Source organism: Theropithecus gelada, chromosome 1, assembly GCF_003255815.1.
Source record: "Theropithecus gelada isolate Dixy chromosome 1, Tgel_1.0, whole genome shotgun sequence".
In the NCBI taxonomy this organism is placed as follows: Eukaryota; Metazoa; Chordata; class Mammalia; order Primates; family Cercopithecidae; genus Theropithecus; species Theropithecus gelada.
The window spans coordinates 217,243,807-217,267,435 of NC_037668.1; the positions used below are offsets into that span (position 1 = coordinate 217,243,807).

Here is a 23,629-nt window from a genome sequence, read left to right on the forward strand (position 1 = left end):
AGCATTGCAGTAGCAATGCAGTAGGAGCAAGTCTTTGCTCCTGTATTTAACTGGCAAAGCAAAGGACTTTGGTTTTCATTTTGAAGGCCCAAGTTAACACCCAAAGGATGGCAATTTGTGAGGCTGTGATAAAGATGGTGAGAACTGGCATTTGATATATAGCAACATTTGATTTATTTGATATCTGTGATCTTCTAACAACCTTGTGACGTAGGTAGAAGAATTATTGTTAAAATTAAATTTTACTTTGAAGAAATTCAGGCCCAGAGAGGCTAAATGTCGCAGATTCCCATGGCTGGTAGGCTGGGCCTCATACCCTTTCCTACTTAATGCCTCTGAGACTCATCGAAGAGAAGAGTAGTTAACAGTGCAGGTTCTGAACCCAGACAGTTTAAGTTCGAATCCCGTCTCTACTATTTCTGTGCTATGCGATTTGAGGGCAAGCTCCTTAACATGGGCGTCAACTTCTTCCTCTCTAAAATTGTAACAGTTGTGTTACCTGTGTCACAGTCTTCTCTCAAGGACTGAATGAGTCATTACACAGACATGTTAAGAACTGTGCAGGGCACATAGTAAGTACTCAACAAACATTAGCTAGGTGAATTGTTTCAAGTGTCCAGCACAGGAAGAAGCCCGTAATAGGAAATCAGCCTGTATTATGCCTGGGAGGTGATATTCCATAGGTCCTATTCAGTATAGATAAGCTGACTAAGGAAGGCGCTCAAGTCCGGCAGGGAAAGTTCATTCTGCCCGTACTGTTAGCAGAGTTAGAATATAACAATACTTCTGTTTTTGCGGTACAACCCAGGACTATTCCAGCCTATTAAATTAATGAGAGGCAAATAATTGACAGTGTCTGCCATTGGGGAACCGGGTCTCACTCTGGGTGGAGCAGTTAATATGCAGGTCTCCACTCTGGAGGGACAGGAGTGCCGCTTCCACATGCTGCATTCCAGAATCCTTTCTAGATGCCTTCAAGATTTATACCCTTAAAGTTGGAAACCTGTGGGGCGCCTTGTGCCCAGACAGCACTAAATTCCAAGTAACGCATCTCCATTCACAACCTATTGTGCGCAGACCCTCCTGGACACTGCTGTTGACCATTGACTGATTATGTGATCAAAGATTGGTGAATCTGGAAGCCCTGGAGGGGTAGCAAAGGCTTTCATTTTTTTGTTTGTCTTTTTAAATCCTGTTCCATGTTCCACTTTGAACTGGATTGAAGTCAGCAGTGAAATCAGGAGTGTGGAAGCTGTGGTACCAGAGGAGAGAACCAGTGAGAGAGACTTGGCTTATGGCAATCAGTCCAGCTCCAGTCAGATTAAGGAGACACCAGTGAGGGAGTGAACAGAATGATAGAGAACAACCCAGCTGAGATTCCAGCATCCTTGTCTTCTGTCATCAGATACAAGAGGAGAGTTCACAAGAGAAGCCCAGTGGCTTCATTCAGAGAGAGTTGTCTGGTTAAGCACATACGTACGCCACAAATCCACATTTGAGTTCCACCGGTTTACATTTCTTCATGTCAGCATCTGATCAGGAACCTTCAAATGTTCTAGCCTCCTTTGCAAATAATTTTGATTTGGAAGCCTTCTCTGGATAGTTCACTTTTACTGAAAGACTATTCTCTTGATAAGAAATTTCTGACAATTTTAGTGATGTTAAATCAGATTCCACATATATAATGACAGCTTTGTTGGTGCGTATTCATGTGTGAAACATTGAAACACATGTCATGTCCTGCCATCTTATAAAGAACAGTGCCTTAATTTTTAACTATGCTGTAGGGAGCACCCAGCATTCATACACATGTATGAGTGTGTGTCAACATACATAGGATGATTGAACCATGAACTCTGTAAAGTTTGGTAGCCTACACAGAAATTTAGTAAGGAAAGGATTTTTGTGCTACAAAACTTCCTTGTCAAATGCCCAGTAGCTTTAGATGAGTTCCACCCAAGAACATTGTTGTATGGACAAAAGAGAACAGGATTTTCCAGCTATTGCTACAATAATAGGTTTAGAAGACGGATCTGGGATCGTGTTCCAGCTTTACCACTTACTACCCATGTGAACTTAGGCAAGATATTGTAGCATCTTCCAGCCTCAGTTTCCCAGTCCATAAAATGAGGATCATAATATTATCAATAATACCTTCTTCAAAGGGTTGGTGTTAATTTTTTTTTTTTTTTTTTTTTGAGACAGAGTCAGCTCTGTCACCCAGGCTGAAGTGCAGTGGTGTGATTTTGGCTCACTGCAACCTCCACCTCCTGGGTTCAAGCAGTTCCCCTGTCTCAGTGTCCCAAGTAGCTGGAACTACAGACGTCCACCACCACGCTCAGCTAATTTTTGTATTTTTAGTAGAGATGGCGTTTCACCATATTGGTCTGGCTGGTCTCGAACTCCTGACTTCAGGTGATCCACCCGCGTTGGCCTCCCAAAGTCCTGGGATTACAGGAATGAGCCACCATGCCCGGCCTGATGTTAAGATTTTAAAATGGGGCCAGCTGCAATGGCTCATACCTGTAACTCGGTGCTTTGGGAGACCAAGGTGGGAGGATCACTTGAGCCCAGGAGTTTGAGGCTGCAGTGAGCTGTGATCACGCCAGTGCACTCCAGCCTGCATGACAGAGGAAGACCCTGTCTCTAAAAACATTAATTAATACAAATAAAATGGCTGAAAAAGCATTTAGCATAGTAACTGCACATAGAAAGGGCTCAATACATGTTGTTTATTGCTTTTGCTATTTTTATTACTGAATCACAATGACCTCATTCATTAGATAGAAGAAATACTTCCTACGTAACAGAGCTGGGTGTCAGAGTTGACTGAGCTAATGTATGTGAAAAGCACTTTATATATGCTCTGAAGCACCCTGTGAAAATAATGATTGTATGTTTATTTACTGAGGATCTACTAAGTGCCAGTCACTTTATATACTCTCCAATTCTCACAACAATCTTATGAGAGACATAGTATTATTTTATATGGCAAATGGGGAAACAGGCTTACAAGGATTTGCTTAGGATCATGCTCAGACTTCGACCCAGATCTGTTTTATTTTAAATTCAGATTCATCCTTCTACATAGCCACATATCAATAATGATAACCTTGAGAATTGCTAATAATAGTTTCTTGACTTTATTAATGGTTGAATTGGACTCATATTATCTATTTTAGGCTGATTTGTCATTTTTTTGAGTAGTATAGCATCCGATGCTTGCTTTTTTTGTTAAAATGTATGATTTTGATGAAATGCACTTAATACATCCTCACTCACAAATTGTGTATGTAGCTACCTACAAAAAATATTTGTAGCACTAAGTCCTTGGCTATGAAGGCCGTTCCAAATAAAAGAACATGTCAGCAGAGTCCTAGGCAATGGCAGTGTGGTTGAGATACACATGCTGTCCTCAAGGTGAATAATTTGAAGGGCATATTTTTTGAATGGATAAATTCTGATTTTTATTATAATTTTCAATGCTTTTTCAGTCACTCCTCATGTTTTTACATTTTAGTTACATGAATTTTCATTCATATTGTGGATTACAAGTAAACTGAATTTACAATTTGATGCCCCTGCCTGCATACTAATGATAACTAGCTTATTGCTCACCAGCTCACAGTGATCTGCTCAGATTGGCATATTGGACCCCGGGCATATTCATGAGGTAATGTATCTGCCTGCGAGTGCATGTGTGCATCTGGAACCTAGCGTATTGTAGGGAGATAGGCATGGCCTTTTCGGTGTGGTCCCTTCCTAGCTACAGGGCTTTGTGAACGTGTTCTTTTTTTTTTTTTTTTTTTAAATCTTATAAGCCTCAGTCTCCTCATCTATTAAATTGGAATAATGATACCCATCTCTCAGAGTTTCTTGGCAAGTAAAGGGTACTTCAGATAACGTGCACCATACTCAAAACATGTAACTTCCCTTTCTACCCTTCTTTGTTACAAAAAACAAACAAGTATAGCAACAGTAGAATATTTGCTTTGCTTTTTCACTGGATCATAGTTCCACACACATGAAAAACCATGTCTGGTTAACCAACACAAGGTCTAAACAGATTTACAAGGGGATCAGATGCTTCCCCTTTCACCTGCCTGAGATGAAGGCACCAATGAGGCTGTCCCATGTGTGCAGTGCCTTCTGCCCAGATGTGGCACAAGTGCTCCAGCTGCCCCTGACGGGACTGGGGCCTCAGAATCCCCTTTGCCCTGCCTTTTGGGTTTTTGCCCCTAAAGCATCCTGGTCATCATCACTCACATGTGCTTACCAGGTTTCCCTTCTAGTTCAGAGGAAACCCATACTTTTCACCTGTGTCTTTTTGATCCCTGGCCTGATGGAATATTTTTCTAATGCCCCCACTTTTCCCAACTGCTCTTAGTTACAAATGGCCAGATTTCAGTCATTAGGAGAGTAGGATTTTTTTTCTTTTCCTTTTTCTTTTTTTTTTTTTTTGCAGCCTGTCTCACTGGGGGCTGGATTCCAAGGAAGCAGCCCGTGCACTCACAGGCCAGGAGAGCCAGGATTTCAACGGTGTCAACAATCTTTGCTCATCATACCAAAAAAGCGCTGTGTCGGTGCCGACTCATTAGCATACAGCCGTGCTGTGCTTGCTAACAAAGCAGGCTCTGGGTATCTGCTAGTTTCTCAGCTTGTCTGTCTTCCTTGACCGAAAAGAGGAGAAGAAATAGATTCAGGCAAGGGTGCTGTCCCCCTCCTGTGGCAAGAAAGCATCACAAGGATTCCCAGAGAGAGCGAGCTTTGAAGTGGTTTTAAAGTCACCATCCTTGGGAGAAAGGAGACTGTCCACCCTTTGTTTTTCTGATCTTCTTTTATAGCATCAACAAGCAAAAGAAAAATCGCTATGTTCTCCAGTTAAAAATGATCGAGCCCTGCATGCTTCCTGGTCATCTCTTTCGTTGTTGTTGTTGTTGTTGAGTGCATAAGAAGAAATATCTGTATAGGCAGAGGTACACAAGCATGCTCTCCCCTCGGTCTGTCTCTCTATCCCTCTTTTGTTGGGGGGATGGAGGGAAGAAGAAACGTACAAGCAGATGTGCTGCTAGATCTACAGGCTTCTGCCAGCCATATGGCATCTTAAGGAAAGATGGTTGGAGCGTCTGGATTAGCAGAGTCGGGATGGGAAGCCATGTGTCGTGTTGGTACAGGCAGTTGTTTGAGCTCTCTCTAAATGGCTTCAGGAGATTGTGTAATGGAACAAATGGTCCTGCGAGCCCAGGAACAGCCTTGCCGCTGCTGGAGAGGCAATTGGCCCTCGGGCGGGTACTGCTTCCCTTTTTCCCCCAGTATTATGTATTCTTCATTTAATGTTCTTCGAACTCTGAGACTTGACTCGGAACTTTTCAACTTATTACGCTCGTGGGTTCTGTCTGCTCTGTGTCTGCCTGAACTCTACTCTCTCCCTAATCTGGTAATTAATAATGCCCCAGTCCTCTTCTGTGTCCTCTCCCTCGGCCCTCCACAGGGGGTCCGGGCTCAGCAGGCCAGCCTTTCGTGCCTCTTGACAAAAGCCTTTTCGGAGGAGGCTGCCCTGCTAGTAGGGGTTGGGGAGTGGAGGGAGGATGCATCCACCCATCAGAATTCCCGGAAGCCTCAGGAGATGGAAAATCCTTAATTTCTTAATGAGTAAACTGAGAGCTTTATGTGGTCCCAGGTGTTAAGCACATGAGAAATATGTACTGTCACTATTTTGGACCTCATGTGTGGCATTTAAAAAATTATTCTAATTTCATACTAGTGAAAGCATTGAACTATTAGGTCACACGTGCCATTTACTCAGCAATTGGAGACCTCAGGACTCTACTCTCTAATACATAATTTAAATACTGTATTAATATACTGTAAATTGGAGAATTGAAACACTGTGAGGCTGGCAACACATGGGCAGTATTTCAACTGTGGTCAGGTTCTCAGGCCATTCTTACTTGGGGAGGCTGGAGGTGAAAGGAGCAGTGAGACCTCACAGCTAGAACAGATCTGGTGAATTTCTTCTCTTAGGAAGGCTCTTTGGACATTTCAGCTGCGTATTAGGGCAAACAGATCTTGTTTTGTTGGTGTTTCAGGGTCATTGCATATGCAGTGCAGTGTCTGTAGCTGCTAAAATAGTTAGGTCTGCCTCCTCCCTGGGATAGATAACAACGCCTGAGGCTCCAGGTGTATCATACGTTGTGCTTAATGGAAGATAAAATGGCTAGTTGACTCAGTCAAAGAACCCGTCCATTTATCTGACTAAATCATCAAACCAGTTTGAATTAAGTCATCAGTTTGAGTCCCTGAGAGTAGCTGGTCAGTACCTGGTGGGCGGTTTTGTTTGGTTGTCTGTTTCTAAGTCCAGGACTGGAGAAGGAGGTCAGTACCTGGTTTGTGCTGCACGCCATGGGGGCAGAGTGCCCTTCTTCCTTTCTCACAGGCAATGACCCCAACTGCCCAGGACCCCAACAACGGGAGCAGGTAAGAAGTGCAGCTTCCAGGTTAAAAATCAGTTCACCTGTGGTCAGCTGTGTCCAGGCATCCAGGTTAAAAATCAGTTCACCTACGGTCAGCTGCGTCCAGGTTAAAAATGAGTCGCCTGTGGTCAACTGTGGGAGATAGGAAGCTGTCATGCCTATTGCAGCTTCCCTCAAAGGTACTTTGAGCAATGAAAATACATTCTCATTTATTTGCCGTGGAACAATGCAAAGCCTTGTCCCCTAAAAAAGAAATGAAACCTGGAGAATGTGTGACTGAACTCTAGTAGGAGAAAAGGACACAAGTCTAGAAATCTCAAGTGTCTTCAAACTGTTATTATTTGTATGGACTTGTGACTCCAGCAGACAACTTTTACTATCTTAAACAAGGTCATCTGAAAATCATTTGAAGATTGTTACCAAATTCCTTCGTAAATATTTTCTACAAGCATAAATGTCAACCAGAAATTTCAGATAAGGTACTATTTCTCCTGTGTGAATTCTTTGTATTTAAAATTCATCTCATATACATAGGTTTTAAAACACGTTTTTAAATTTTCAGAGCTCATTTCATGCTGAACATGTTAAGTGCTAGGATATTCTTACTTTGTCTTCCGAGTTTAGGATCTGTGCGGGGGTGAGGGGGGTATCTGTAGAAAGCATAATTTTGATTGTTATCCACCAATTGGAAGAAATCACTACTTTAATCCCTTTTACCTTCCAAGTGTACATGGTCCCAAATTTGTCAGTCTTAGAATTTCTTGAAACAATGCAATTAAACTGCAACATATTTCCTAACATTCTTAATTAAGACAGTGACTGAAAAATGTAGATTAACAGAAGTTACTGTTTTTATCAACATATTTTCTCTCTCTTTCCCGCCACCATCACATCCCCCTCCCCCCACCCCTTTTTGCTTTAAATGTCTGATGTCAGTTTCATCCACATGTACATTATGCACATGGCACTGAAGAAACAAAGTAAAAAATTCTCTTAATTCTGAGCTGCATGCCCAGCGCCACATGCACTGTCTGTTACATGTCGCTTCTTATGAGGTTCATGCTGGGAAGTTTCTTTTTAAAGGCGAAGTGTTTCTGAAGGAAAGAGTTCAGGTTGGGCAGATTGTGTTAGAAAAATCTTACTGTCTCCGAGTGGAATTAATATACTGATTATTCTGTGCAGGCTCAAACTGGCAGCGTGTGCAAAAGTTCAAGAGTGTCTGGGAATTGAAATATGGAGGGGAAAGCGGGAGAGTGAGCAGAGACAAAGAATTGGAAGTAGGGCTCAGAAGTGAAACTAAACGGTAACTTTGTAAAGAGGGGAAGGGAATTCAAGTATGAACAACTGTCATGAAGCAGTACTGACTGAAAATATTTTTATGGATTCAGGAAGCCCCATTTTCCATGGCACTTTTTAGGAGTGGTCTTAAAAATGAGTTTGGTTATTGGAGAAGAGTTGACGGGGGCGGTGGGAGGGGGGCAGAAATACTTCTCTGAGTTCTGAAGGTCCTTGCCAGTTTCAATTAAGTCACATGAGAAGCTTAATCACTAACATAGAAAAGTAAACGGGTTGCAGTATTTCTTTGACCTGTTAGCCAAGATTTTTTTTTCCTGTTTATTAAAATTTGAGTCCTCCATGATCACTGACAAACAATGATTCATTTGTTTACAAATAAGGAATTAAAAGGTAAGAAAAGCAAATGCAATCACGCAGCACCTTTCCCATCGCGGGGAAATCAACCTTTTTACTCATTGCCTCTCAGGGGAAAGAACTTGGGACGTGAGCATGGAGTTAATGAAGCTTTCACCCATCTCCTCCTCTCAACCGTCATCCCGGTTTAATCCTCTCCTTCTGCCAAAGTCCAGAGGCCTTGCGAGCCCCCGCGGAGTCGCCTGAGCCAGATGCTCCGCACCCAGCCTCCCCAAGCCCCGGCCGGCTGTCCTCCAGGTGCGGGCTCCGGGCCCTCTCGCGCGGCTTCGCTGCTCGGCGGAGCCCGGGCCTAGTATCCAGAGGCGAAGCAATCCGGAGGTCTGGGTGGGCAGGGAGGCCGAGAGGACCATGCACCGCCCGGCGGCGCTGAGACCTGGCTGCCTAGGCCACCCTGCCCGGCGAGGGAGAGGGATATCTCCTGCCTGGAGCGCTCTGCGGTGGCCCGAGAGCAGGTGCTGGCGTACGGGAGGCGCACGTGGAGCCCTGCGGTCTGTTCCACCTGCAGAGGCACAATTGCCCAGCGTGGGGTGGAAGGCGGGCTGGGAGCTCCCGGGATGCGGCGTGGCAGCGGAGGGCTCGGCTAGATGCGCTCCTCGGACTGGCTAAGTAAGGGAGGAGGCTCCTCCTGAGCGTGCACAGCCGCTCCTAACTCCCTCAACGGAGTTTCACTCAACTCCGAGACTGAAGCATTTTATTGGCAGCATTTAGAATGGGGGAAAAATCTACCTTCTGTTTAGCAGTTGCTCTTTTCTGAAGCAGAAAATATCTCTAGGGATGACTTAGTAATAGGGGACCCCATTGCCATGTGGGTCAGGGATTGGGAGAATGTCCGGATCCTGCCAATGCACCTCTGTAAAAGGTGGCATTCAGCCTGGGAGGAGAGGAGCTGGCAGGGCAGGCCGCCCCCAGACACACACAGGCCCTGAGCTCTGCCTGCAGCCCCTCCCAGACACGCACAGGCCCTAAGCCCTGCCCTAGAGTCCCTCTCCTGTTGTCATTTGCTATCAGGGCAGTTCTGCCACTAACCCTTGCTTCTCCCAACACAACCAAGAGACAGGCATATAGCAGTGAATACTGTCTGGATGATTTCGCATGTCTGGGTCTGGGGTCTTTCTATTGCCTGCAGGGGTTTCCTAGTCTACCCAGCTGGCGCTCACCAGGAGTGGGGGCTGTGACTGGGACCCATGGCCTGTGCTGTGAGGGGTGAGGGGCCACTGTGTACTGTCACCAGGAGCAGCCCCGAAGAAGGCCCCTGCTCCCGCTTCCTTCCGGCGGCTCTTCCTCAGGAAATCTTAATGTGGGAAGGATGTGTGTGGGACTCCATAAGCAACACTAACCCAGTCCTGGGGAGAGACAAAGCTCTTGCCCTCTATCAGACCATCCTCGGAGATCTCTGGGGCCTCTGAGTTGAATCCCAGGCCTTCCCCTGCTTTCGCGAGGACGCGAGGCTTGTGCACATAGTGGGTTTCTGATTGGAACACCTAAAAGTTGATTGATGACAGAGAGGTGGTGCTAAACTGGCATATTCCAATCTTGGTATTTGTTCTTTGTCACCTTCCTCAAGGCTCAAGGTGCTTTTTGGGCTAAAATGGGGCATTCTGTGAATGTGTGCTACTTTTGAAAAATAGAGGAAGGAGTGTTGGAAGCCTAGACTGGTTCTCTTGCCACTCCTCAAAAAGCAAAATTTTGCAGCCCAAATATTAAAAATTGACTCCGCATATTCCTTCTCCCCCACAGTGGCACACAACTGGGCAGGCTCCATCTCGTCTGCTGCTGGAGCCCACTAGAAACCAAATGAGCCCTCCAGCAGGCCCAATCACTCTGATCTGTCATGGACCTTCTAGCTGGAGAGTTACGCCATCATATTATCCCAACACTCATCACTGTGTGGAGGACCCCCTTTTACTAAATGATTTATTGCTCTTTGCAGAATTCCTTTGGCTGCAGATTTTATTTCTGAGTCCCTGTGTTCAGCTCAATTGGTCGCCTTCAGTTACCGTGGCAACCAGCAGATGGGGTTCTTTGACAAGGGTCAGCGGGGAGGCTGCCTTGGTTTAGACAGAAGAGGAGCTAAATAAAAAGCTTTCAGCATTGACAGTTCTGTAGTGGATGGCCAGGAGTTGTTATCAGATTACTTGCATTAAAACCTAATTAAGATGTGTGCCAATAAGTGAGCTGTAGTGATTGAATCTGGTTACTTAGCTGCCGTGGGCCCAATCTTATTCCATCACACCTCTGTGGCTAGTTTGACTATCCCAAGAATGGTCAGATATGAAGGAAATTGAGGAAGACCTCACCACAGTGTGGAACGTGACATACTCTGGGACCACAACAGGAGGGTTTTAGTCTCTGGGAGCACCAGGAAGACCCCATTCAAACAGAAACTTCCTGAAAACACAGCAGTGTGTCCCCCAAACCCAAGATGGCAATTGAACAGGACCTCCATGCGTCTGATAGTTCCATGTCTTCCGTTAAGACTATTGGTAATTTAATTGCAAATAGCATTCAACAAAATAAAACTGGCCTGTAATCATTCTGGGTTAAAGAAGTCTAAATAGAGACATGCCAACTAAGTATGAAGGATCTTTTCTGGAGTGGGAAGAAAGGAACATTATTGGGCCAGTCAACAAGATTAGAATCCAATTCAGTAGGTTGGATGAAACTATTAGGTCAATATAAAATTGACTGTAGTTGTTAATATACTGTGGTTCTCTAAGAGAATACCTTTATCCTTAGGAAATACACACTGTAGCATATAAGATAAAAGGGCAATGGTGCATGCAGCTTACTGTCAACTGGTTCTGTACACACACACACACGGAGAGAAGGGAGAGCATAATAAATCAGATGGGGCAAAACTATTACAATAGGTGAGTTTGGATAAAGGGTATGTTGGTATTCTCTAATATTCTTGCAACTTTTTATAAGTTTGACATTATTTCCAAATAAACCAGTTTTTAAGGACGGCTTTAGGGTGAGGTAGGGTATGGTGTGCATGGCAGTGTGGGTTTTCCTGCTGGTGCTTCTTTATGGCCTTGAGCTACATGCAGCATAGATATTACTCTGCAAAGATTCTGATTTTCAACCATTTCCATTCCTCTGTCCCATTTCCTTTGCACAGTGGGGCTATCCTCACCATGACTCTGTTCTTGCTTGAGACAAAGCTGATTAAGGTAACTCTTGCTTCAGGCAGATGGTCTTCTAGGTTCTTCAAAGTCTAAGATTCATAACGTGTCAACTGCTGTCACTCTTGTTTTATGGTGTCAGGATCCTTTATTCATGCTCAGTCTTCCAAAGGTGTTACAAACTCAGCCTTGGTTAGATAGCACTTGTATTTTAAGAAGGTTACAAGGCAGTGATACAACAGATCTAATGGACCTAAGATGAAACTCTGCCTCCTTTTTGGTAGAAGCACTGTTTTAAGAAGTGGGTCTTTGACGAGCTTCGGTGACATTGTCAGAGGCTTTAGGGTCCTGTCGGAGGCAGCAGTGCTGGAGCTTGAAGAGCTGAAAGTGTCCCCTTGGCCATGGGCCCATTCACTGGGTATTCACTGGGGGCCTCTGTGGCACTGTGGGTTTCCCACCATGGCCTTCCAAGCTTCTGGCCTTTTTTGCATCCTTTGTGCCAACACCAGTCTATGGATGAGATCAATTGTGTCTCAAAGTGTGGTTTCCAGAGTACGGTCCTCAAACGGTTACTGGTCTGGGATGAGGCAAGAACTGAAATTGCGTCAGAAATTTTCCAAGCAATCAAACACTGCATCTTCCTTTTTCTTGTACTCCACAAAACCATTAGACTGCAATAGATTGGAAATTTTAAAAGAATTAAAATCAAATCGGGTTCTCCTCACTGAGCTCACTGGAGAAGCCCTGGCCTAGGGATTTCTCTCTCCTCTGGCCCCCAGGCCTCAGAAAAGGAGCTGGTGTCAGCTGCTGCCCGGAAGATTGCCCCGCGTGTTCTGTCTCTCAGGGTCCTTCCCTGAAATTCTTATGTTTCACATGGAATAGAAGAACGTCGGGCCTTTCAAAGAAGGATTTTGAGATGCTGCAAAGCTCACTGGATTTGGAGTCAACAGATGTGGGCTGTAGCGCCAGATTTACTACAGACAGGCTGCCTGACCTCGGGCAAGTCACTTATACTTTCTTGGTTTCACCATAATGGGCTGAACTGAGTGTTCTCCAAGGTGCCTCTCAGCCCTAACATAATATGATTCTTTTGATGAGAAGAGCAGGATTTGATCTCCCCCATCACTTGGGGGCATCCCCAAAGAGCCCCCTGTTCTTCCTCTGCAGGCAGCCAAGGCTAATTAGGAATCTGAGAGAATGAGCCAGGAAAAGGGCAGTACAGGACATACATGCTCTTCCTTGAAGGTGGTTACCCCATCCCGTACTGCACGATCCTCAGGAAAATTCCTCTATTGAAACCATTATCGAATAGGGTAGATTTAGGCAAAGGAAATTTAAACAGCAAACCAGCCACTAAAAGTGCCTTAATGTGACACCTGTAATCCCAGCACTTTGGGAGGCTGAGGTGGGCGGATCATGAGGTTAAGAGATCAAGACCATCCTGGCCAACGTGGTGAAACCCCATCTCTACTAAAAATACAAAAAAAAAAAAAAAAAAATTAGCTGGGCATGGTGGCGTGCGCCTGTAGTCCCAGCTACTTGGGAGGCTGAAGCAGAAGAATCATTTATTTGAACCCGGGAGGCAGAGGTTGCAGTGAGCCAAGATTGTGCCACTGCACTCCAGCCTGGCCACAGAGTGAGACTGTCTTAAAAAAAGAAAAAAAAAAAAAAGTGCCTTAATGTTCTGAGCGAGAATAATGGGCTAGAGCGTGTTCCGGAAGCCTCAGCACACTGCTTGTTCTCGCTGATAGGACCTCGTTCATGAGATGGAATTATGTAAAATGCCGCAGCAATGGTTAAGTGTTAGAATGAAGTAATACAACTTTACATTAACATGGTTTATTCACTAGAATTAATGACCTAGAGCAGTAATCGCGTTTTCAAAACTTCAGCTTGCTGACTAGGTGTATTGCTATGTAAATAGCTAGCGATATTTGAAGATAGGAACACAGTAAAATCTGTAAAGTAATAGGATTGTAGAAATATGGAGCTGGAAGAGAATGTAGTCATCTAGCCCCGAGGCTGGCAAACTTTAAAAGGTCAGGTAATAAATATTGTAGGCTCCATGGCCATATGGTCTCTGTCGCAGCTACTCGGCCGTTATGGTGCAAAAGCAGCCATAGACCAAACGTGAATGAATGGGCATGGCTGAGTTTCAATGAAAGTTTATTTAGGGGCACTGCAAGTTGAATTTCATGCAGTGTTCACATATTATACTCCTTTTGATTTTTAAAAAATCATTTTAAAATGTAAAAATCACTCTCAATTGGCAGATCATACAGAAACAGGCAGTGGCCTGCAGTCTGAAGTGTGCTGACCTCACTTCTAGTTTTCTCCTCTCATTTCACATGTGAGGAAACTGAGATTCAAAGTGATCACAGGATTTACTTAAGTTCTCATGACTGATGCCAGAGTATTTTAGGAGCAGACTAGGAGAGTTTTCATATAGACAGTTGGTTGTTTTGATGATGAAAATTGAAGCCACACAAAGATTATTCTCCAGAAGAACTCATTTTGTATGTGTGATTAATACTGTGAATTAGAATGTACCAGTAGTTCTCATGCTTGAGTATTCATCAGAGTCATCCAGGGGGCCTTACTAAAACGCATGCTGCTGGGCCCCACCCTCAGAGCTGATGGTTCAGAAGGTCTGGAGATTACTTATATTCTTAGTTTTACAAATGGAGAACCTGAGGTTGAGAGAGACATTCAGTTTCGGGCTTAAGGTAAAATAGCTAGCTTGTGATAGGGTTTTGAACCCATGTCCCCCATTTCCAAGTTCAGCACTCATAGGATTAGGATTAGAGCTACAGGTAATCATCAAGCAGAGAGGCAGGACTAGAGTTTTGTTTAGAGAGATCCTTCTAGTCTAGCTGTTGTGGGGAGTATGGATTACAGGGGGCCATGTGGAAGCACACAACTCTATGAGAAGGCTGTGCAGGAACCTGGATGTGAAGTGCTGGCAGCTGGACTTCAAGAGTGAAGGTCATGGAATGGATGGGTGGGATGGATGGTGGGATGGATGGATGGATGGATGGTGGGATGGGTGGATGGATGGGATGTGTGGATGGATAGGTGGGATGGGTGGATGGGTGGGAAGGGTGGATGGATGGGATGGATGGGATGGATGGGTGGATGGGTGGGATGGATGGGTGGGTAGGATGGATGGGTGGGACGGATGGATGGGCAGGACGGATTAGTGGGATGGATGGATCGGTGGGATGGATGGATCGGTGGGATGGATGGATGAGTGGGATGGATGGATGAGTGGGATGGATGAATGGGGGATGGGTGGATGGATGGGATGTGTGGATGAATAGGTGGGATGGGTGGATGGGTGGGAAGGGTGGATGGATGGGATGGATGGGTGGATGGGTGGGATGGATGGGTGGGTGGGATGGATGGGCAGGACGGATGGATGGGCAGGATGGATTAGTGGGATGGATGGATCAGTGGGATGGATGGATCAGTGGGATGGATGGATCGGTGGGATGAATGGATGAGTGGGATGGATGGATGAGTGGGATGGATGAATGGGGGATGGGTGGATGGGTGGGATGGATGGATGGGTGGGATGGATGAATGGATGAGTGGGATGGATGGATGAGTGGGGTGGATGGATGAGTGGGATGGATGGATGGGTGGATGGATGGATGGGTGGGATGGATGGATAAGTGGGATGGATGGATGGGGGATGGATGGGTGGGTGGGATGGATGGATGGATGGATGGATGGATGGATGGATGCATGGATGAGTGGGATGGATGGATGGGTGGGGTGGGATGGGATGAGATGGGAGAGGTTCAGAAGGCCTAAAGGGCTCATCTATGCAACCAGGAGACTGAGCCGTGGGGATGGTGACTAGGGGTGGTCCCACCCACATAAGAGGGTCACAGAGAGAGGAGCATTGAGAGATGACTCCACTGTGTCAGGTGGCGAGTTTGAAGTGGGCTTGGAAATGCAGGGGAGAGGCCCGAGGCTGAGATCAAGTGCTCAGGATCCTTGTCCTCTCCACTTGGAGTCATGAGTGTAGATTTTAAAAATCATGCAGGCAGAACGTTTCCGGTCAGGAGGGTGCTGACCCCAGCCCTGGGTCACACCAGCATTTGAAGGTCTGATGGAGGAGGAAGAGGTGCCTGAGACGATGGGACCAAAGGGCAGTGAGAGACCAGGACAGAGTCTAAGAAGGAGAGTGATGAGTCACACTGTGGGCCTTACTCTGTGGCCTTGGTGGCTTAGGTAATCCTGGCTCTGCCTTACCTTGTGTGCGCTTGGGCAAACGATCGCTTCTCTGCACCTTGCTTCTCTCATGCATAAAATGCAGATGATAAATTAATGCGTAGTATTGTTATAAGGATTAAATTAGTTAAGGAATGTAAAATGCTTACAGTGTGGGCATTTAGTAAATGCCCAGTAAACATTAGAGGAGGCCGCTGGGAGGAGTAGAAAAGTGAGTGCATATTTTACAGTTCATGTATTTGCACCTTTGAAATCCATATGTTGTTTGAAAAATGTTCTTCATTTCCATGAGGAGGACGCCACTCCCAGGGAAATAGTCTAAGCACTTTGAGAACACTTATCTAAGAGAAAGGACAATCTTTGCTGTAGTCAGAGGGACCACAGGGAGGAGGCTCTGGTCTGAAAACATTTCAGAACAAAAGATTTTACCATTACCACCAAAACCAAAACAAAACCCAAAACAACAACAACAACTAAAACCTTCCACTGTAGTCTGTAGGTAGCTCCCAGGGGGAATTGTCCAGTGAAGGAAAAAACTCTCATTGAAAAACATATACGCATGAGGATACAGGCCCCCTCTGGGGAAGGAAGGGGCTGGCCTGGAGAAGAAATCCATTGGTAGTGGCCCTGTGGGGCTGGTGCTAGGTTCCCAAGTGTTCATTTGGTTATTATACCTCATAACTTATTTATACATTGCATATATTTTGTATGTATCACATACAACATAAAAAAATTTAAATATATGTATTCACTTGCTTTCACAGTATTCATAGCAAATGAGTGTCTGAAGCATAGGACCAGAGCTGGCAGCTTGCACTGCTTCTGTTTTGCATAAGATATTTTCCCCAGCCCACTCAGCTCTATAAAGTTGTTTTGTATTTCACCACTTGCTCCATCTTATCTTGAAGCCTTGCATATTTTTTTAAATGCTGGTTCTGATCATGCTTGCAGGGTGTGGCTCAGAGGATCGCTGTTGGACCAATGGAGATCTGTCTGGGCCCAGCACACTTATGAGTCCCCTGTGATTTCATCAGCATCTGCCTTTAGAAACCTGGGCGTGTTTGTTCCCATGGTAACTGCTGCCCCTGACACGCCCGAAATTCCTGGCGATGCTCTTGTGTGGAAGGGGAGCCCGTGATGCCCATTCTACCCCTGCATAGGGCAGCTGCTTTTCTCCACCAGGGTCCCCAGTCCTGCCCAGGCAGGGCTGGCAGTTGGACATCTGCAGATCCTGAAGGACATGGACCCTGTGCCTGAGACGGCCACACTAGCCTGGGTGCGGGCTCCCTCAAGTGTCCTTCCTCATGGACCTGCGGGCCCTACCCTGTGTTGTAAGGGCCGGGGAGCACGGGGGCTTCCTGCCCCTGATGGGGCCTGGCCACAGCTCCCAGGGCTCCATGACAGCACAGTGAAGATACCAGCCACATCCTGAGGGCCCTGGATGCAATCCCTGCCTGTTGTAAAGATGAGATAAAGGCGGGGGGAAAGAAGGGTCTGAATTAGGGGTTGAGCGCTGAAATCTGGCGATTCTGTGTTTCCTGCCGCATGGAGGGTGTGTGGTTCGCAGGCCGCGGGGCGCTTCTGCCAGGGGGGGCTGGCGCCTAAACACACTCCGCAGACCCCATGATGGCAAAAGCCCCTCGCCCTGTTCATGACTTAATGCCTCCTAGAAGAAAAGGCTAAAACCAAGACACACAGAACAAGAAATTGCACCCTCAAAGCGACAGTTGCTCTGAGACTGGAACGCTGAAAGAGGTTTCCAGGCCCGTGGCGATGGTGATGGGGGTGAAGGTCGCAGGTGGAGGGCACGGGGCGGTGGCTGCGGAGCCGGGGGAGGAGGCGGCGGGTGCCCGGGTCTTCCTCGGAGCGCGCCCCCTGGGCTGGGCGGCTGTCCCTGCCTCCCACCGGCGCCCTGGTCCCCGCAGCAGCTTCCCTGCCGCCACCCCGCTGCCTCGTCCCTTTTCTCAGCAAACAGTGGTGCCCGCTACGTGGGGGATCCTGGAGGCTGCTGAGCACGAGCGCCCTCCTCGACCCGCCCCTGCTCCTGCCTCCACTCTTGCCTCGGGGGGAGGGTCTCAATCTTCTGCCTAAGGCGCCCTCCTCCCTCGGGAAGTCCGCTGTCCTCTGCCGTGAAGATTGCCCCTCTCTCCTCCAGGGCCTCCTCCCCAGCGGCTCCCACCCTCCGCACCCCATCTTGCGACCTCCCCGCCAGCCCAGCCCCTCACCAGAAGAGCCTCTCTCTTCCAGCCCCTGAAATCTGGCTTCTGCCCCAGCCAGGAGCCTGTGCAGGGCGCTTCGCCACCAGGTGGCATTTCCCACAAACCGGCCACTCCGCCCTGACCCCTCTCCTCCCTGGACCTCCATCTCCCAGTTTTCCTCCCTCCAGGATCCCACTCTCAGTGTCTTGCCAGATTCCTGTCCGCTGCCAGCCCTTGAATGCGGCGGTTCCTAAACCCCTATCCTGGGGCGAGCCCTGCCCTCTCACTGTAGAAGAGCTTCTCAGCCAGGGGGTCTTGCGGGCCGGATATCTGCATTTTTAACAAACTCCCCACACTGACAATCTGTGCCAACCCTTCCCAGGCAAATCTTGCCCCCACGTTCATGGCCTCGCCTCCCAGCAGGTTTGGCCCACTCCGCTAGAGCTCCAGCTCGGCCCTTCCTAAGCCCCAAGCTGCATAACTGCCTGGTGGGAGCGTGTTCCACAGGTACCTCGGACTCGCCCTGACCCCAGAACTTCTCTTCTACTCCAGGCCGGTCCCTCCTGCCATCCTCTGTCTGGTAAATGGCACTGCCATTGCCTGCAGGACGAAGTCCATACTTGTTTTTTTGGCTACAGAGTCCAGCGTCACCTCCCTCTGAGCAGCCTGCAGCCTCTGGTCCAGCCACACTGCACAGCTTGCAGTTTCCAGATAGGCAGTGGCCTTTGCACTGCCGGCCCCACGTGGGAAGGCCCCGCCCCTGGCCCTGGCCAGAACAGCACCCACTCATCCTTTCCCATCCCAGCTTGCCCGCTGAGTGACTTTGAATGAATAATTCGTGTTGCCTGTGCCTCTGTTTCCTCATCCTTAAAGTGGCATAATAATTCGTTCCTGCCTCATGGAATTGTGAATGCCAAACAGTAAGTCCAGTGCCCGACATAGTAAATGCTCAGCATATGATGATGATGAGCCACGTCTAAGCAGGCGCAAGCCCTCCCAGGCTTCTCATCTGCAATATTGGCCATTTCTCTTCATGCCTCAGTGTCCTGTTTGAGTTGAGCATGTTTTTTTACAAGTGAGTCTCCTCCATTGGCCAGGAACCATCTGAGAGCCGGGAGCATTTGTCATTCTTGATGGACTCCCAGGACCTAAATTAGTACTTGACCCTTAAGAGGTGTTGGCTGGGTGCGGTGGCTCATGCCTGCCATCCCAGCACTTTGGGAGGCAGAAGTGGGCGGATCATGAGGTCAGGAGTTCGAGACCAGCCTGGCCAACATAGTGAAACCCCCGTCCCTACTAAAAATATAAAAATTAGACGGGTGTGGTGGCATGCACCTGTTGTCCCAGCTACTTGGGAGACTGAGGCAGGAGAATTGCTTGAACCCGGGAGGCAGATGTTGCAGTGAGTCAAAATTATGCCACTGCACTCCAGCCTGGGTGACAGAGCCAGACTCCATCTCAAAACAAAACAAAACAAGGTGTTTACCAAGGGTTGGTTCATTTAGTGAATTAAGTGAGTTAACCACCATTAACAATGGTTAAGGACACCTGGGCACTGGCTGGATTTGACTCCAAGCTCTACCGATTACTTGTGTGACTTTGTGCAAGTTAATCAACATCTCAGCTTGTTTTCTCATCTGTAAAATGGGGATGATACTAGCATGTACCTCCCAGGACTGTAGTGAACTTTTAATTAAGATAATTATTGAATTTAATAGGTAGTTTATTGATTAATCAATTAAATTTACATAGGTAATTGTGGCGCAGTGAGCCCAGGGGCTCAGTAGGTGTTAGCAGTCATCAGAGGTGCTATTTGAAACTGTGGGTGGATGAAGAGGTGAACTCAGGACCACGAATATGAGAGAGCAGTAACCACCATAGAAAAGAAAAGAGAGCCTAAGTGTCTAGGACACCCCAAGCAATCTCTTCTGAATGACGGCAATGAGACATCCATTAACAGAGGGGTAGGCTGGTTTGTGCAGGGTTGGAGGCTCTTCCAAAAATAAACAACTTTAAAAAAATCTCCCCCGGGTGTGGTGGCTCACACCTTTAATCCCAGCACTCAGGGAGGCTGAGGTGGGTGGAGCACAAGGTCAGGAGTTCAAGACCAGCCTGGCCAAGATGGTGAAACCCCGTCTCTACTAAAAATACAAAAATTAGCTGGGCACGGTGGCAGGAGCCCATAATCCCAGCTACTTGGGAGACTGAGGCAGAAGAATCGCTTGAACCAGGGCCGCATAGGTTGCAGTGAGCCAAGATCGAGCCACTGTACCCCAGCCTGAGTGACAGAGTGAGACTCCATTAAAAAAAAAAAAAAAAAAAGTCTCAGGCCGGGTGCGGTGGCTCACGCCTGTAATCCCAGCACTTTGGGAGGCCGAGGCGGGGGAGTTCAAGACCAGCCTGACCAACATGAAGAAACCCCATCTCTACTAAAAATACAAAATTAGCTGAGCGTGGTGGTGGATTTCTGTAGTCTCAGCTACTGGGGACACTGAGACAGGGGAATTGCTTGAACCCAGGAGGAGGTTGCAGTAAGCCGAGATCGCGCCATTGTACTCCAGCGTGGGCAACAAGAGCACACCTCTGTCTCCAAAAAAAAAAAAAAAAAAAAAGAAAAGAAAATCTCTTTTCCCAGTATTTGTAATATAGGGAGTCTTCAAGTTGGTTTAAAAATGGAGTCAATGGGAATCCATCCTCAGCTCTTAGCTGTGAAGGGAAGGCTGTCCCTCCTCAGGGATCTCACTCCTCACAGCAGGGGTGCTTCTGTGGAAACCTGGTCAGCTGGTCCCCTGCTGTCCTGCGGGGCTCACACCCAGGCACTTGATTCAGCGGGTCTGGGTGGTGTCTCCTTCCTCCTTCCCACCCCAGTAATCTCTATAGCTTTCCCAGGGCCCCAGGTTGCAAAGCACTCTGGACTAAGCCTCCTCCAGGTTCTGAGGGCTCCACAGGAGGAAGGTCTAGGCCGGAACCGGCCTAGAACCCCCGTCGCTGAAGGTGGAGCCAGGGTGGCCTGCCATGCCCGGCGTTTATGCTGTGAGAGCGGCTCTGGCCCTGCCCATTGCCCTGGATGGGCTGCCATCCCTTTTCAGGAGTTCAAAACCACATACCGAACCCATTAGTCCAAAGGACCATCATCCCATTTGATCCTAGCACAGGGCAAGGGACCACATGGACAATGGCTGCTCGCGGCACCTTCTTGCTATGCAGTCATGTCGTGGTGTCATTTGTCACGTTTCTGTTCCATTATTTTCAAGCAAGCAGGAAGCCACGGGGCTACCACCTCAGTTGCTCTTAGCCAGTGGCTCTCTCCACAGGTAGGCCTTCATTGGAGGGGAAAAGCCACCTTAGGGTTCTAGAGCTCAAGGGCTAATGATGCTTTTCACCTGCTGATTTAAATACAGAAGCATCGGATTGTCTGCTTCTCAAGGAGAAGAGCTGTTACCATCTCGTCTCTTCAACGGGACCCACTCCTGGGCCCTAGAGCAGGGCAGGTGCTCAGATGAATCGTGGCCGCCTGCCTGTGTCAGAGGGTCAGCCTAGGCAGGTTCCCCAGCCCGCTGGCCCGGGACGTCCTCCTCTCTCCCGGCCACTCGCTGCTAAGGACAGCCCGGGCGCCCGGGGCCATGCAGGAGAGCTTCTGTGATCTGCTCCAGTGCGGTGGCTTTGAGAGTAGCTCCCAGGAAAGGCTGCCTCAGCCCCAGCGTGATGGGGACGGGTAGGGGCGGATGAGGCTTCCCAAAGCAGCTATGGCCTTAGGTAACGCCAGAAGGAAACCTACTTTTCCTCCAAGATCAGAGGGAAGGATGGGGTAGGATGAGGTGGGATGGGATGGGATGAGGTGGGATGGGATGGGATGGGGTAGGATGGGGTGGGATGGGGTAGGGTGTTGGAGCATCACCATGTATGTATGTCACACACACAGGGAAACACTCCTACTTGGATGGAAGATCTTTGCTGTTCTGTTGAGGCCAGCCTGATCCTGGAGGCAGGGCAGGGCTAGGCTGTTGCCCAGGCTTGAAAGTGGCGCCAGGGCGTCCCTGAGTCCTTACACTTTCCCCAGAACCTGCGGGCAGCAGGAGGCCCTTGGCGGGGTAGGGAGGGGCGGCGGTGGTGCGGGTTGTGGGCGTGGCCACTCGGAGGCGCCCAGCCCGGGGGCGGGGCTTCCTGGGAGCATGCGCAGTGCCGGCTCTGCCCGGGCTGGGGCTTAGACTGCCGCCCCCGCCTCCCCGGCACAGGTAGGGCGCCCCACAGACCGGACAACGCTGGGTATGGCTGAAAGCGGGGAGTCACGGTGCGTTCTGGGGAAGGGCCAGGGCTGGGGGCTCGGGCCCCTTGACCAAAGCCTCCAGCCCAGCCCAGCCCAGCGGAGGCTGAGTAGGGCGGTGGGGCAGGGCGGGAGTAGCCGTGGGGAAATGGGAGGGCGTGGGCCGAGCAGCGCTGCGCGGGAGGAAGGTGCCACCATCGCCGGGTTTCCCAGAGGGCAGTGGTTCCTGTGCCCGCATGTGCGGCCTTTTCTGTGAAGGAACCTATCCCAACCCCAAGGCCCAAACATGTGGCCGCGTCAATGTTTAGTTGTGCTCGGAGCCCCAGGAGAAGCCGAACTGAGGGCAGCCAGAGGCCGGTGTCCGCAGAACGGCCCACGAGGTCTTCGGCTCATTGGCCTGGAGTTTGAAATGCACCTTGAGCTTTAATGGCCTTTTCCTTGTGCGACTCCGAGTTAACGTGGCTGCTGGTGCTTTTGGCGGGTGAGGACGCGAGGCAGGCCACACATCTCGCTGCTTTCCAGAGCACTCCTGGGTAGTCGTTCAATTCCCAATTTAATCCAAAGCCAACAGTTCCGTGAGTGAGTGTGCTGCTGGCTGTAGGAAGCCGACTGTGGACAGATGAGGATAATGGTCTGAGTGAATTAGCAAGTCTGGAGAGGAGCGCCCATCAGCAGAATGACAAATTTAGGATCTTTAAAGACATCTGGTCAGCGATGCCGGAGCTCGTGATTGACTGAGTGATTAATAATGGAAAACCCTTACTTCAGTGTTTCCACGGCCCTCACCCACGTCCCCAGCCGGGGCGGCCGTCCGCCCAGCCTGCCAGAGACCTTTCCAGCTGAACAATGGCGGCAATTGGGCCCTCATCTTTGACCTGTACTTGTTAGTTCAAAGTTTCCTTTTTTCTTCTAGTTACCCCACTTATCTGCGTGTTTTCTAATTGATAGTGTACTGAGATGGCTCCCAGTTCCCACGCACATTTGCTAGAATGTTACCTTCACACAGTGCGTACCAAGGGCCCACTGCTAGCCAGAGCCTGGCACCTCAGGGTCACCTTAGGCGTCCTGCTTATGGTTCCCTAGCAGGAGCTTCCCTCAGATACACAGCCCCTGGGCCTGTTGAAAGGCTGACGTTATCCCTCTTTAATTCTGCGGTGGATTTTTCTTCAGGCTAAGGCAGCTGGATAAGCACAGCCAGGCCACAGCCCAGCAGCTGGTGCAGCTCCTCAACAAGCAGAACCAGCTTCTCCTGGAGAGGCAGAGCCTGTCGGAAGAGGTGGACCGGCTGCGGACCCAGGTACTGTGCAGAACGCGGCGCAGGTGGGAGTCCTTGGGCGGGCTCAGCCCACCCAAGAACACGCGGGAGTCTACAGGTGGGTCTTTTATGCAGCTCAACAGGCCGGCTTTCCCACGGATCACATCGGTTAGCAGTAAGCTGGGAGGGAGGTCCTGACGACTGTGCTGGGCAGTGCAGGACCCAGAGAAGCGGAGCCATGCGCTCGTCCTGGTGAGGGGGTTAAAGTCCGTGCAGGTGAACAGACCCAGGCCCGCGAATGAACGAACCACACCAAGTGCCAAGCTGCGCCGTGCAGGCTGCGGAGGGTGCGAGAGCAGGGAGAA

The 23,629-nt window shown here is 48.7% G+C and overlaps 1 protein-coding gene across 4 annotated transcripts in view; it reads left to right on the forward strand.

The window, feature by feature from the left end:
• The window catches only part of SDCCAG8 (serologically defined colon cancer antigen 8), a 246,914-nt gene that overhangs the window by 212,648 nt on the left and 10,637 nt on the right, over positions 1–23,629 (forward strand). For all 4 annotated transcript variants that reach the window (XM_025361809.1, XM_025361824.1, XM_025361831.1 and 1 more), the window contains one exon: positions 23,180–23,306. In XM_025361809.1, the coding sequence (XP_025217594.1) occupies positions 23,180–23,306 (127 nt within the window). The remainder of the gene's footprint in view (positions 1–23,179; positions 23,307–23,629) is intronic.